This window comes from Aquarana catesbeiana, linkage group LG05 (genome assembly GCF_042186555.1).
Source record: "Aquarana catesbeiana isolate 2022-GZ linkage group LG05, ASM4218655v1, whole genome shotgun sequence".
NCBI lineage: Eukaryota > Metazoa > Chordata > Amphibia > Anura > Ranidae > Aquarana > Aquarana catesbeiana.
This window is the reverse complement of record NC_133328.1, coordinates 404,168,417-404,184,986: the sequence shown is the minus strand read 5'-3', so window position 1 is coordinate 404,184,986 and position 16,570 is coordinate 404,168,417. Positions and strand designations below refer to the sequence as shown.

General features: G+C 42.0%; 1 protein-coding gene across 3 annotated transcripts in view; it reads right to left on the bottom strand.

Moving 5' to 3' along the window:
• Window positions 1-16,570, bottom strand: part of CDKAL1 (CDKAL1 threonylcarbamoyladenosine tRNA methylthiotransferase) — a 1,191,002-nt gene that overhangs the window by 121,225 nt on the left and 1,053,207 nt on the right. For all 3 annotated transcript variants that reach the window (XM_073631142.1, XM_073631141.1, XM_073631143.1), the window contains one exon: window positions 1,817-1,900. In XM_073631142.1, the coding sequence (XP_073487243.1) occupies window positions 1,817-1,900 (84 nt within the window). The remainder of the gene's footprint in view (window positions 1-1,816; window positions 1,901-16,570) is intronic.

Genomic DNA, 16,570 nt, shown 5'->3' with positions numbered 1-16,570 from the left:
TCTGTTGTTTTGGGGAGGAAAAGCTGGCGTTGTTCTCTAAAGGACTTCTGTAAGGTTTTCTAAAGACTAGAAATCCCAGTGGATGTTTGCAAGAAAAAACGAAGTACTAGCCATATGCCTACTAAGGGCTGCTTCATACTTGCTAGTGCTAACTAGTGCCCATGCTGCTGTGGGGGGGCTTGCGTTTTTACAATGCAAGGCATGGTTTTCCCCTTTTAACGTTATTAAAATGTTACAAAATGACAAATAATTCACTTTTATGAACGCAGCTGTGGAGCAGATAAGTGCAGCCGTGCAGCAGTTTTCAAACAGCAATTCTCTACAGCTGCCTCCCGCATTCTATCATGAACTGGGCAAATAGAAAACAGTTGTTTTCTCTGCAAAAGTGGGGATAAACCTTAAATCAGAAATTGAGAAAACTCTGGTTTAACCACTTGGTCACCGATCCTGAGAAAGGATGTGCTTGAACTGGAGAGTCTAGGGAAAGGCAACAAGGCTAATAAAAGGGGTTAGATGACCTCAGTTATGAGGAATGACTACAAACTTATTCTCCTTGGAGAACAGATGCATAGGAGGGGATATGATTGAAATACACACATTTCTGTTGTATTTGTGCAATGGCGGCTTCTTGCCTGTTTGTGGTGGCTTCTACTCCCTCCAGCCGTGCAGCATTGAATGGTAACTTCAGCAATGGGAGAAAAAATTTTAACCTAAGGCCTCTAAAAAAACATGCGGCTGCACAACAAATTTAGATGAGAAAGGGTTCAATCTCTAACTGTGTAAGGGGTTCTTTACGGTTAGTGTGTTAAGAATTTGAAACTTTCTTCCACAGATGATTATGTCAGTGAGGACTGTGGATAATTTAAAAAAAAAAAAACCTTTTAGATGTGTTTTTTTGCAAGCACATTGTACAGGCATATGGAAAATAGTAGTCGCACATACACACGTTGAACGGATGTATTTATTCAACTTTACCAAGTGTCACGGACTAATACTCACCGAGGCCGAGATGCCGAGAGCGGCTTACCCTTGCGACCACGCGCACCCAGACCCCCGAAGTGGGTACAGAGAGCTGGGGGCACGCGGAGGCACGGGCTTCCGGTAGGCAGGAGATCCGTAGATGGAAATCTGGTGCACTGGAATCTGTATGGGGAACCAATGGTCCGGACCGGGTATCAGGCAGAGGCAAGTCCGTTTATGCAGGCAGAGGTCAGGGTATCAGGCAATTAGCAGAGGCAAAGTCCGTTATACAGGCAGAGGTCAGGCTATCAGCATAGGCAAGTCCGTTATACAGGCAGAGGTCAGGGTATCAGGCAATCAGCATAGGCAAGTCCGTTATACAGGCAGAGGTCAGGGTATCAGGCAATCAGCAGAGTAGAGGTTAAACAGGCCAGGGGTTTGGTACACTTAAGCAGACAGGTTTACACAGGATAACTGGGAACAAGAGGTCAGGGGAGAGCTGACGACGAACCAGCAACCCGACTGGGCACTGGCGCCGTCAGAAATAGTCTCCCCCCTGGCGAGCGCGTCAATGTGACGCGCTACCGGGTACCCGCACGGGCGACGGCGCGCACACGGGGACCGCTGTGCACCCGCGCGCGCAGCACCATCAGGCCGCGGACGGGTGTGCGGCGAAGCGCCAGTCCGCCGCGCATGCACACCAGAGCCCGGCGAGCGGAGACGCTCCCGATCTCCTGACACCAAGTATGTAACTATGAAAAGAAGTTCATATGCAGTAGGACACAAGGAACCAGCTGCTCATGACAAGTGTATGGCCAATATGCAAAAGAGCTGTAGTACAAGCGTTGAAACTTACCTGTTCATAAAAACAATTGTGGGCCACATAGTACTGGTGATCAAATGATTCTTCTGTAACTAAAACTTGCTGCTTTTCACCCACCTGTAGAAAATGCATAAGGTACATTAATCATAATGGAATAAAGTATAATTATTACACAAGTAATAGGTTAAGGTAACTATATTAGACTTTAATATTTTATTTTTTTTTTGTTTGGTTTGCAAAAACTATTCCCATGCGATTCGATTCTGCTGCGGACCAAAAAAAGGGTCCTGTGCGAGTTTGGTCTGAATGCGATGTAAATTCAGCCATACTATCTGTATTGCTGAAATTGCATCACACAGAGATTGCATGCGATTTGCACTGCAGTGCAAATCACATCCGATGTCGGACAACACACAAGTGGGAACCGGCCCTTAAATCAAATCTGTAAACAAGACAAACATATGGGTTATATCAGGGGTTTTACTTGATTCTTAAAACAACACATTTAAGATCTATTTCAGTCATATTGGCTTGGATACTCCACTACACAAAGACAAGTGTGTCACAAACTTACTATTACATTTACAGGTGCTACAAATATACATTTTTCAACCTTCAACTAGTGTAAGTTAGTCATTAAAAAATCTGATTATTTTAGACCATAACATATAAGATCAAGTTATTACAGTGGTATAGAATAGGAGAGCGATATATTGCATGCACTGTCTGAGCACGTACAAAAGTCTTCAATAAAAGCATGCTATACCTTTTACTGTGCCTGGAGAGTATAATGTTTCATATGAGGAAATATAATACAACACATAGTCCGTGACCTTCAAAATTCACAACCGGTGTGTATTTCACCGACTAATTTTTATATAAAATGTTATACAGTAGGGTTATCCAGCTTTTTAACCACTTCAATACAGGGCACTTATACACCTTCCTGTCCAGACCAATTTTTATCATTTTTTTTCCCCCACAAATAGAGCTTTCTTTTGGTGGCATTTGATCACCACTGGGTTTTTTTTTTCTTATTTATAAAGTTTTTTTTAACAGAAGCTAAGTTTTCTCCTTCACTGGTGGGCATTGATGAGGCTGCACTGATGGGCACTAATGAGGCCGTAAGTACTGATTGGCACTGATGAGGTGGAACTGATGATGAGGCACTTATATGCAGCATTGATAGGCACTGATCAGCAGCACTGATGGGCACTCATGGTGGGACTGATAGGCAGCACTGATCAGGAGGCACTGGTAGGCATCACTGATGGGCACTGAGTGCCATCCCTAATGGGCACAGATTGGCATCCCTGGTGGTCACGGGTGGGCATCCTCGGGGGGGGCTGCGCTGATCCTGTCTATAATAAATTGGCCCTAGTATGTATTTGTATGTGTTTGCAAGTGCGTCGGGACCCTACGGGATAAATGACCATGCTATATCAAGATGAAACTCAACTCAACTCTTCCCAACATTATTCTAAATATAAAAAAGGAAATTGAACGAGCTTTCATGGCAGGCTGACAACACTGCGCTTAACTGCAAGGCATTGATTTTGTGCGGTCAATCTGAAACAGGAACTGGTGTTACTGGCAGGTTTTCAGCATGAGGCTAAACATACTGAAAAAAACGATTTAGGATTTACATACACTTTAAGTTACACTTACATTTTTTTTTCATCAGGAATGCTTACACTTTGTGCTTATTCCTGCATTATTTTAATTTGATCCCCATAAAACCAAGCCACTGCCACACAATTAGCAGGAACATTATGAACCTGCCATGTGTACTCAGTTGGCCATTAGGTTACCTATCAGGTCTAACAGATAGATGGCCTATTGGCCAAACGATGGAACTTGCATGGTAGGCTGACAATACTGTTCTTAGTTGCGAGGCATTGGCTTAGTGTTGTTAGTCTGAAACAGGAAGCGCTGTAACTAGCAAGTTTTTCAGCATGACATATACTGTAAGCTACAATTACCTACTTTGTGATCTTTGCCAGAAGTGCTTACACTTAACTTGTATGGGCACAAGTGAAAGCTAAGATTTCTCTGTAGCATTTCTAGCAAAGGACACTATAGAGGTTAGTGTAATTTACGGTTTACGCTTGCCTCTCCATGCTGCACAAATCAACTTGGAAGTGGATTATTCCTTTCAATACAAAATAAAATAAAGGAAAAATATAGCAGTCAGGAAATGAAAATTACTATGTATGGATATTTACATAGTACTGCTATGTAGTTGAGAAGCAAGGTACTGTAAACTATTTGGAAGCATGCATAAAAATTAAAAGGCAAAGTAAAAACAGATGCAAGATAACAACTGTATACAATTATTCTATGGCTGAATAGACTAGACTCTATTATAGACTTTTACAAAGAGTGGCTGTAGCACTTACAAATGGTCACACTCTTTCTCCGGGCCAATATTTCAGTGGCTGTAAAGGTAAAAGGCTTCTTTACCTAAATGCATTTTCCGTGTCCAGACCCCCCCCACCCCGATCGATCTCAATCCAGTGTTGTGCCCAAGAGCAGCGTCTCTCTCTGTTTTTTTTCTCTCTCCTCAATGGACATGGAGGCAGCAGTGGGAGCGATTGGTTCCTGCTGCTGTCAATCACAGCTTGTGAGCAGAGAGCAGGAGGTAAGGCTGAGCCACACTCTGTGTGTCTAGGATGAGTAGAAGAGGAGGAGGATTGGGGCTGCTTGTGCAAAACCACTGCACAGAGCAGGTAAGTATGACATGTTTGTTATTTTTTTTTTAAATGGGCTTACAATCACTAAGTTGTACAAGCTATAGTTCAAGCTCCCTATTGAACTGCAGCCTCAAACTTTTATCTAAGATTTAGCTATCAATTCATCTAAGATTATAGCAAACAGGTTGCACCCCATTTTACAATGCATCATCATCCCCCCCAATCAATATGGCTTTGTATCGCTTAAAGAAACAAATGATAACTCCACACAAATCATTGTTCAATCAATCTGTTGGCTAAGGAAAGAGCAGAAAATATTCTTATGTTTCTTCAGTCCACAGATGCAGAAGAAAAGACTTTGACAGGGTGGCCTAGCAATTTTTAGATCAATCTCTAGTCCATATCTGTATCCCTCAATTTGCTGCATGCTTGGATCAAGGCCCTCTACTCAACTCGCCTAAGCTTCAGTATGAATCCTTCTCTCCTTACCCTTTACAATTCAAAATTATACGAGACAAGGTAGGCCCTTTTCCCAAATTTGTTCTCGCACAAGAACGATTTCTAGAATGAACCCAAAACAACCCTAATTGTAAAGGGCATGGTATTCCGATGACCCCCTCTTTTACAAGTCTTTCCAACTTCATACTTATGGATCCTTATGCAATTCAGTCCACGTCAGTTTACCTTATTAAACCATGCTCTACATTTGCTCCATCCCAATTTTCCATTTAAATGCTTAGACAGGGTACAGATTCCTGCTGACTCCCCAAAAAAATTCAAACTGAACTTTCCTCTTCTCCTCTGTGTTCTATTATGTGACAGGGTAAAATGAAGAAACCTGGCTGTCTCCTGGTTTGGACAGAGTAATGTGCTGCTGCAACTTCTTTATATATTGTAGATCCTTAGGTCACCCAACATTATTTCCTTTCCATTTGTTTATATGTTCATCACGTTCATCTGGCTGGGAAGCCCAAAGGAATGAGCAGAGATAACTTGCTGCTACCTAAATCAAAGGAGGAATAGAGTTTCCAGACCCTGCTCTATATTATACGGCTGTTCACATGGCCAGAACCATCAACTGGTGCAGACATATTCCCTATGTGCTTAGGGTTTCCCTAGAACAGCACTACTCTCCATTACCAGCATCAGAGGCTCAATGGACAGGGGTGAGCATGCTTCGGGTAGTACATAAACATTCACGTATTGGCTCCACCCTGTGTGAAACTAGTGATTTTTTTTGTTTTGTTTTTTCCACTTAACTTCCATGTCCAATCCCCATGACACTCATAGCAGGCGTCCATATTTTATGCAAGGCTTTACTAATCTGCCTAATAACCCTGACATTCTGACACTGGACATTTGGAGAAAACTACAACTCTCTCACTTTTTATTTTCACTACCTAAACCCCACTTGTTCTGCAGAGGCTCATCACAACTTTTTAGGGGCCAAAGTACAGTATCTCAAATCTACTTGATAATCCCAACAAAAATTGTCCTTCTTGTAGAAATGGGAACGGGACATTCAGCTTACTATCATAGACAAAATTATATTTATTTCCCACGAGGCATCAATCTGTAGCAAACAGTAAATTAAATTATGCTTTTCCTTGTTAGTAAACACATTACACTAGTGAATCCAATTATGTGTAGAGACCGTTACCACCAAAAATTCCTCATACAGCCGACAGTCCCAGTAACTATTAACTACTCCTACTGCTATGTTCCTTGTACATATTAAAAACATGATGCATCAGTTATGGTATTAACTGGCCCTGTGCTCAATGGAAGTTTATTGAATGTAGGTGGTTAAAGAGATAAAGTAACCAAGAATAAGACCCAATTGATGTCACAGAAATAGATATTCATTCAGGTAGATATTATATTAATAACGTCCATGTTTAAAGTCTTACCTTTACGTTCCTGTTATAGCTGGTCTGCAGTGATAGTGCAGTTAAACCTGGTACACCCCCCCCCCCCCCACTCTATTTTCACAGCACCTCAACTCATGTAGGTCTGGCATGGGTGTGTAAGAAATGCATTCAAACAAAGGGAAACAAGGGTATTTTAAGGTATTTTCAAGTGAAAAACCACTTAACAGTCAAAGTCATCTACAGGACTATACATGTCAGGTACACGATTGTAAAGATAAACAAAGAGTGACTTCAACTTTGCTTAAGCTGTTTAAATAAGTTGAAAGTGTATCTGAGAAAAGCTGGCCATACACACAAAAAAAAAGTTAAATGAGAAAATCAAACAGATGTCTCCATCCATGCTAAATAGTGCAGATGGATGAATTTCCTGCTTCAACTATTGTATACCTATAGCTGCCTTACAAAAAGTTAGGTTTTGGTTTGCAGGCTTCAGTAACAAGGCAGCATTCACAGGCTCCATACACATATAAATGAATAGTGAGCTGTCAGCACATTAGACCAGCCCCTTGAAAACTTGTGTCAAAAACCATGACAGGGCGGAGCCTGTGCTGACATCATCACGCCACTCAGACTAGTGGCAGTGATGTTCTTGTACAAAGTGATTTTGCATGACTTGTTGTAAGTAGCCTTTTAGTTTTTATCTCAGTAAACTCAGTGGTATTATGCTATGAGATTTTTGCCTTCTTTGCCAGACCTTTGTTACGATGTGAGTCGAGGAGGTGATGCTGATGTACCCTAAAGATCTCTGCTACCTAACCCATAGTTGTTGCAGTATCCCTCTGATATGGATTGAGCGACTATAGAACTACCTAAAATTTGGAGGTCTAAATTAGAGGTAAGAGGTAGAGCTTAACAGGGGTGGTGGAACTTACGTGGGAGAGCATGAGGACAGAATTGCTTTTTAAGCACAATTTAGTAGATGGGCTTGATCACAGATTTTTATTGATGTTTAAATTAAGTTTGGTTTGTTTGATCACGGACTTGTAATTTATGCTTTGATCAAAGTTTTCGCTTTGTATTGTTTTAAACAGACAGCACAACAAATAAGTAAAATATAGATCGATAGCTGCCTTATAAGAAGTTTTTTTTTTTTTTTTGGTTTTCAGGTTAGTGGGCTTTGGCTCAGCCCATGAACTAAGGGCCTTAGCAGTGTAATTTCTCTGTGTTAAAGAGGAGAAAGCACATTTTCATCAAGAACATTATTTGTTATTTTTACAGTGTACTTATATATTTTTTGTTATTAGAATGAATGCAAATAATTGTAGATTAGTCACTAGAGGTAGGGGTAGGTTAGCTATTGGAACTCTGAAAACCTGCTTAAAGTGGAGTTCCACCCAAAAATGAAACTTCCACTTTTTGGATTCCTCCCCCCCCTCCGGTGTCACATTTGGCATCTTTCAGGGGGGAGGAGGGAGCAGATACCTGTCTAATACAGGTATTTGCTCCCACTTCCTGGCATAGCTCACCATGGCGCTTGCGGTGACCTATGCCACTTCCGGCGCCTACCCCATCCTCCCCCGCTGTATTCTGTGAGACACAGAACACAGCGGGGACCTGAGAGGACGCGCAGCGCGACTTGCGCATGCGCAGTAGGGAACCAGTAAGTGAAGCCACACGGCTTCACTTCCTTATTCCTTCACCGAGGATGGCGGCGGCAGCAACTGAGAGCCGAAGGACGGATCGGCTTCGGCTGCCGACATCGCGGGCTCCCTGGACAGGTAAGTGTCCATATATATATATATATATATATATATATATATATATATAGTATTTGTAACTGCTGGCTTTTAATATTTTTTTTTTCAGCGGACCTCCACTTTAAAGTGAAATTAAACCTCCAGAAAAGAAAAAAAAAAAAAAAAAAAGGAACTATTTAATAATGATTTAGTATGAACTGCATTTTAGCACATTATGGCAGAATTACCTGCCAAGTGTTTCCCTCTAGTGCTGCAGTGTCTGAGTTGTTGGCTGTCATGGTGAGCACTTCCAGTTTCTCCAGTTCTTTCTCTCACGTTCAGGCTCTTCAGTTGCTTGACTGGCTGGCCTGTGATGACTTCGCTCCCATGCATGTGCATGGGAGATGCATCACCATGGCACAGAAGGGTGCTGTAAATGTATGCTGATTCGCACATACACAGCTCAGAGTACATCAGGATAGGCAATTAGCAGACCTCCAGCTGTTGCAGAACTGCAACTCCCATGAGGCATAGCAAGACTCTGACAGCCACAAGCATGACACCCAGAGGCAGAGGCATGATGGGACTTGTAGTTTGACAACAGCTGGAGGTCCGCTAATTGCATATCCCTGGTGTACATTAACGTCGACAGGCAGGGAGAAGCAGTTAGGACCGTTATAAATATCCGACAGCTTTTTTTTTTTTCTTTACCCACTTTAACCACTTCGGCCCCGGAAGGATTTACCCCCTTCCTGACCAGAGCACTTTTTACAATTTGGCACTGCGTCGCTTTAACTGCTAATTGCGCAGTCATACAATGCTGTACCCAAACGAAATTTGCGTCCTTTTCTTCCCACAAATAGAGCTTTCTTTTGATGGTATTTGATCACCTTTGCCGTTTTTATTTTTTGCGCTATACACGGAAAAAGACCGAAAATTTTGAAAAAAAATTATATTTCTACTTTTTGTTATTAAAAAAATCCAATAAACTCAATTTTAGTCATACATTTAGGCCAAAATGTATTCGGCCACATGTCTTTGGTAAAAAAAATGTCAATAAGTGTATATTTATTGGTTTGCGCAAAAGTTATAGCGCCTACAAACTAGGGTACATTTTCTGGAATTTACACAGCCTTTAATTTATGACTGCCTATGTCATTTCTTGAGGTGCTAAAATGGCAGGGCAGTACAAAACCCCCACAAATGACCCCGTTTTGGAAAGTAGACACCCCAAGGAAATTGCTGAGAGGCATGTTGAGCCCACTGAATATTCATTTTTTTTGTCCCAAGTGATTGAATAATGACAAAAAAAAAAAAATTACAAAAAGTTGTCACTAAATGATATATTGCTCACACAGTTCATGGGCATATGTGGAATTGCACCCCAAAATATAATCAGCTGTTTCTCCTGAGTACGGGGATACCACATGTGTGGGACTTTTTGGGAGCCTAGCCGCGTACGGGGCCCCGAAAACCAATCACTGCTTTCAGGATTTCTAAGGGCGTAAATTTTTGATTTTACTACTCATTACCTATCACAGTTTTGAAGGCCATAAAATGCCCAGATGACATAAAACCCCCCCAAATGACCCCATTTTGGAAAGTAGACACCCCAAGCTATTTGCTTTGAGGCATGTTGAGTCCATGGAATATTTTATATATTGCTCACACAGGCCATGGGCATATGTGGAATTGCACCCCAAAATACATTTAGCTGCTTCTCCTGAGTATGGGGATACCACATGTGTGGGACTTTTTGGGAGCCTAGCCGCGTACGGGACCCCGAAAACCAATCACCGCCTTCAGGATTTCTAAGGGTGTCAATTTTTGATTTCACTCTTCACTGCTTATCACAGTTTCGGAGGCCATGGAATGCCCCGGTGGCACAAACCCCCCCCCCCAAATGACCCCATTTTGGAAAGTAGACACCCCAAGCTATTTGCTGAGAGGCATGGTGAGTATTTTGCAGCTCTCATTTGTTTTTGAAAATGAAGAAAGACAAGAACATTTTTTTTTTCTTTTTTCAACTTTCAAAACTTTGTGACAAAAAGTGAGGTCTGCAAAATACTCACTATACCTCTCAGCAAATAGCTTGGGGTGTCTACTTTCCAAAATGGGGTCATTTGGGGTTTTTTTTGCCACCTGGGCATTCCATGGCCTCCGAAACTGTGATAGGCAGTGAAGAGTGAAATTAAAAATTTACGCCCTTAGAAAGCCTGAAGGCGGTGCTTGGTTTTCGGGGTCCCATACGCGGCTAGGCTCCCAAAAAGTCTCACATGTGGTATCCCCATACTCAGGAGAAGCAACAGAATGTATTTTGGGGTGTAATTTCACATATTCCTATGGCATGTTTGAGCAATATATCATTTAGTGACAACTTTGTGCAAAAAAAAAAATAAATTGTCTCATTCCCACAACTTGTGTCACAATATAAAAAATTCCATGGACTCGACATGCCTCTCAGCAAATAGCTTGGGGTGTCTACTTTCCAAAATGGGGTCATTTGGGGGGGTTTTGAACTGTCCTGGCATTTTATGCACAACATTTAGAAGCTTATGTCACACATCACCCACTCTTCTAACCACTTGAAGACAAAGCCCTTTCTGACACTTTTTGATTACATGAAAAAAATATTTTTTTTTTGCAAGAAAATCACTTTGAACCCCCAAACATTATATATTTTTTTAAAGCAAATGCCCTACAGATTAAAATGGTGGGTGTTTCATTTTTTTTTTTCACACAATATTTGCGCTGCGAGTTTTCAAACGCATTTTTTGGGGGAAAAAACACACTTTTTTAAATTTTAATGCACTAAAACACACTATATTGCCCAAATGTTTGATGAAATAAAAAAGATGATCTTAGACCGAGTACATGGATACCAAACATGACATGCTTTAAAATTACCACTTTAGATTTACAGAGGAGGTCTACTGCTAAAATTACTGCCCTCGATCTGACCTTCGCAGTGATACATTTGACGCCAGACCGACACTTGCGTTCGCCTTAGCGCGAGAGCAGGGGGGACAGGGGTGCTTTTTTTTTCTTTATTATTTTTTTGCTTTTTTATCTTATTTTTAAACTGTTCCTTTCATTTTTTTTAAAATCATTTTTATTGTTATCTCAGGGAATGTAAATATCCCCTATGATAGCAATAGGTAGTGACAGGTACTCTTTTTTGAAAAAATTGGGGTCTATTAGACCCTAGATTTCTCCTCTGCCCTCAAAGCATCTGACCACACCATGATCGGTGTGATAAAATGCTTCCCCAATTTCCCAATGGCGTTGTTTACATCCGGCGAAATCTAAGTCATAAAATGCTCGTAGCTTCCGGTTTCTTAGGCCATAGAGATGTTTGGAGCCACTCTGGTCTCTGATCAGCTCTATGGTCAGCTGGCTGAATCACCGGCTGCATTCTCAGGTTCCCTGTTGAGACAGGAGAGCCAGAGAAAAACACGGAAGACGGTGGGGGGGCATTCCCTCCCACTGCTTGTAAAAGCAGTCTAGAGGCTAATTAGCTGCTAGGATTGCTTTTACATGAAAGCTGACCGCTGGCTGAAAAGAATGATACAAAGATGATACTTAAACCTGCAGGCATCATTCTGGTATAACCATTCAAAGTCGTGAATGGCGTACCTGAAGACAAAAAAATGGTTAACAATTAAGCACAGTAAACGGTAAAGTACAAAAAAATTGCATACCTGAAAAGCAAACATGATAAAACATAATAACAATAAAACATTGCAGAATACAGTAAAAAAGAGCAGAACAATAGAGAGAGAATAGAGAGAGAGAGAACAATAAAACGACAACTATTTTTCTTTATTTTATATTTTTGTTTGTGTTTTTTTTTTTTTTACACTTTTTTTTTTATCTGTAACTTTTATAACTGTAACCGGTTCCAGGTTCGGGTCTCTCAAAATGCGATGGCATCTTGGGAGACCCTGTGAAAGTGTGTCTAGTGCAATGCAGTACGCTAATACTCAACTAGTGAATGGTAGCATTCAAAACATTCACCAATGCAAAGACCAGGATTGTCAGGACAGGAGGGACAATAATAGCGGGTGTCACGCCTATATCCGCGCTTGCTGCAGACACAACATCTTTTTTGGGGGGGTTCGTTGGGTAGGGGTACTCGGGAGGACATAAAGAAAATGCCTCTCATGCAGCCGACTGCATTTGGTTGGGGATGTGACTGGGGGAAGTACGGGCGCTGCAGAAGCGGTGGGTTCCCAATTAGGATTGGCGAATGCAGCAGGAAGGGCATTATGGGCACGACGGGCCTGTGTTTGTCTTTTTGGTGGCAGCGGGACACTACTTGTGCTTGCCAACTCACCAGCTTGAACTGCACTTATGGGACTCGCCACGTCACCAAGTGTTACTGCAGTGCTGGTTTGACTACAACGGGGGTGTACTAGGCCGCTGGCGCTTGCCAGTTCACCAAAACGCTACCAAAAAAACTGTTAGCGATCGCAGGGATCAGGCCTGACTCTGCTAACGATGCAGTTATGCGTTTAGTGTTTTGTAAGTGACAATGATCGATCGATACTACACTTGGGTGGGCTGGGCTGGGTCGGGCGGAGGGGCAAAACGCAGGTGCTAGCAGGTATCTGGGCTGATCCTGCTAACACTGCGTTTTTGGGAACCCTAAACTGCTGGGGACGCTAGTATAGATCTGATCGGATCAGATATTGATCCGTTCAGATACTATACCACTAAGGGAGGTGTACGGTGCGTGCGTGGGTGTTAGCGGTACTGGCGCTAACCTGACGCTGCCTGGGGATGGTGCTTGCCAGTTCACCAAAATGCTACCAAAAAACTGCTAGCGATCACAGGGATCAGGGCTGACTCTGCGAACGCTGCAGTTAAGCGTTTAGTGTTTTGTAAGTGTCAGTGATCGATCGATACTGCACTTGGGTGGGCTGGGCTGGGCGGAGGGGCAAAACGCAGGTGCTAGCAGGTATCTGGGCTGATCCCGCTAACACTGCGTTTTTGGGAACCCTAAACTGCTGGGGACGCTAGTATAGATCTGATCGGATCAGATATTGATCCGTTCAGATACTATACCACTAAGGCAGGCGTATGCTGCGTGCGTGGGTGTTAGCGGTACTGGCGCTAATCTGACGCTGCCTGGGGCGATGCATATCACCGCCGGGCGATCAGGGGGCTAAACCCTTAATCGGTAATAAACGGCGGGTGCCCTGACACTATAAAAAATAAACAAACTAACCAGCGTCACCCGTAACAGTTATACGGTGATCAGTGGTGAAAGGGTTAACTAGGGGGCAATCAAGGGGTTAAAACATTAGGTAGTATATGGGGGTCCCTGTCGCTATAAAACGCTGACGGCGAACCTAAATATTTACCTCCCTAACTAGCGTCACCAGCGACACTAATACAGCGATCAGAAAAATGATCGCTTAGCGACACTGGTGACGGGGGGTGATCAAGGGGTGTCTACCTAAACTGACAGGCTGGGCAAGGAGAACATTAGCAGCTAAGAAGCCCATGGTAACTCTGGAAGAGCTGCAGAGAGATCCACAGCTCAGGTGGGAGAATCTGTCCACAGGACAACTATTAGTCTTGCACTCCACAAATGTGTCCTTTATGAAAGAGTGGCAAGAAGAAAGCCAGCGTTGAAAGAAAGCCATAAGAAGTCCAGGTTGCGGTTTGCAAGAAGCCATGTGGGGGGGACACATTAAACATGTGGAAGGTGCTCTGGTCAGATGAGACCAAAATTTAACTTTGTGGCCTAAAAGCAAAATGCTATGTGTGGGAGAAAACTAACACTACATATCACCCTGAACACACCATCCCCACCGTGAAACATGGTGGTGGCAGCATCATGTTGTGGGGATGCTTTTCTTCAGTAGGGACAGGGAAGCTGGTCAGAGTGGATGGGAAGCTGGATGGAGCCATATACAAGGCAATCTTAGAAGAAAACCTGTTGGAGTCTGCAAAAGACTTGACTGGGGTGGAGGTTTACCTTTCAGCAGGACAACGACCCTAAACATACACCCAGAGCTGCAATGGAATAGTTTACATCAAAGCATATTCATGTGTTAGAATGGCCCAGTCAAAGTCCAGACCTCAATTGAGAAACTGTGGCAAGACTTGAAAATCGCTGTTCACAGATGCTCTCCATCCAATCTGAAAGAACTTGAGCTATTTTGCAAAGAAGAATGGGCCACAGGTCTGCCCCCAATGACGCAGGCCGCAGGTCTGCCCTGCTCTGCCTGCTGTGTTGAAGCTAATATAGCAGATATTCTTAATACCATAGCTGTGAAATTACTGGTAATTCTGTATGCTATATTTTTATGCCAAAATGGTGGGTAATATATTATATATATATATATATACACACATACACACTCACAGATATACATACATGCTAATTATGTTTAGAAATAAATTCAAATAAATGTGTATAGTTCTGAAACACTTGTTTAATAATTGACACTCCTGATGTTTTGGCGGTTTGAAAAAGCTGATAAAAAAAAAAAACAACAAAAAACAAAAAAACACACATTTGGTATGTATAGAAATATATTCTGTTGGGCATTAGTAAAGAACAGCTTAATACAAGTTTTGCCCCATCATCAGAATAGTGAGAAATGTATTGCTTTCCACATAAATAAGACATTCAGAAATATTTTAGGGAAAATGAAGAAAGATGCTAAGCAGCAGACTCATATCTCTGCAGCAAGATGGCCTTTCTGAACTCATTCAAATGAAACGGTCCCTCTCCCCAAGCTTCAGTACACATACATGATGCAGAAATTAACATTAGGGCTATGCAACAGATGTATCCCATGCAGGCAGTCGCCCTTTTGCCATTTGCTGCTCTGGTTTTTGGGCTGAGTGAGCAGGATGGATTAAGTACAGTACTATAAAAGTTACAGACGGACAGGCTCTAATGGTGCCAAATTAGCATAAGAAAAGAAAGCGCCACAGTCTTTGAGCAGTGGGCAATGCATCTCATTAAAGGCAACTGAATAACCATTATTTGGTCCCCTTCTGAATACTTCTGGCAGCAATACAAGAGAGTGTGTGTGCGTGTTTGCTTTCTTGGCCCAGGCTTTCCAGCTTCAGGGTAAATAGCTTCCTTCTATGGCTGTGCACCTGCAACTGACTGCTTCATTTTGATTTGGTCTCCTGCTGTGAAAATGTAGCTTCTTCAAGCATATACAAACCTTGCCACGCAGTTCATAAGTAAATTATATTCAATGATGTCAGTTGTGACCTAAAAATGACAAGCGCTTTTCAAACTATATGCTTGCCGTTAACCACTGGTCCCTTCTAACTATAAAACCAATACCTATTAAACATGGAAATAAAATAGTGTGGGGTTTACTGAATGATTTGATAACATGTGTGACATTTTCCATGAAATAACGGCAGGTAGCTGTGCAGATGTACTACTTTTCAAAATGGAAATACATAGGATGCAAGCATTGTGCCAAACAAGGTGCAGACAATTTGCAAACAGGCAAGCCTTATTATTATATATAATATTTGCAAACAGGCAAGCCTTATTATTATATTATAAACAATTCTTACCTGTCTGTTCACAATATTTTTGACGATGTACACTGAACTAGGCATATGCAGCTCAGTGTACAATCATGGCATCAGAATGAATGAACTCCAGGGTGTGTGCAAGGGCTTGTGTGGATCCCGTGTCACAATTAGAGTACTGCTTTAAAGTAAACTACTCCATTCCTCTTGCTATCCCTTCCTCTCTCATGTCACAGCTCTCTAACGGGCACTAGATAGCAATGAAAACTTAGACTGAAAATCAGACTATTGAAGGTAAGATTGGTGTTAACACAGTCTTTTTGGATACAAAGACCCCATCACTCCTTTCCCTATTGTCTGAAATTATATATATATATATATTTTTTTTTTTTCTTCTAATTGTTAAAGACAGAAAAAAAATATTTCCAGCCAATGGGAAAAGGAGGAATGAAGGAAGCCGCTGTTAAAGTTGGTAAAGTTTTCACAGCTGCTATCTTGGAATTGCTAGAGACATGAAAGGGTGCTAGAACAACAGTCTCTATACACAAGTAACATTTTATAGGAATTAAATTAAATTATATGGCTCACATTAAGGTAACTGTAGCTGCCTCAGCACATTTGTAACAAAGCTGAATTCTGTACATTACACTTTTTGCACTAAAAGTTTATTTTTTTCTTGGGACAGATTTCTAAGAGACCCAATCCCCTTATCATTAACATTTTACTAAACCCAGGACCCTGCAGTCACTATATCTGGTCTCCCACAGTACACAGAGCATGGAAATGCACTTATTTTAGTAAATATAAACGGCTAAATACCTTTTCTCATCAGCAGTTAATGCAGTCTTGTGACTTCTATCAGGCTGGGTTCACATCGCAGTACGGAGCGGCTCACAGCAGGGGTCTGGTGCGTCCCTGTTCACTGTTTCAGGTCCAATTTCAGTCCGAATGTTTGGCTAAATTTGGACC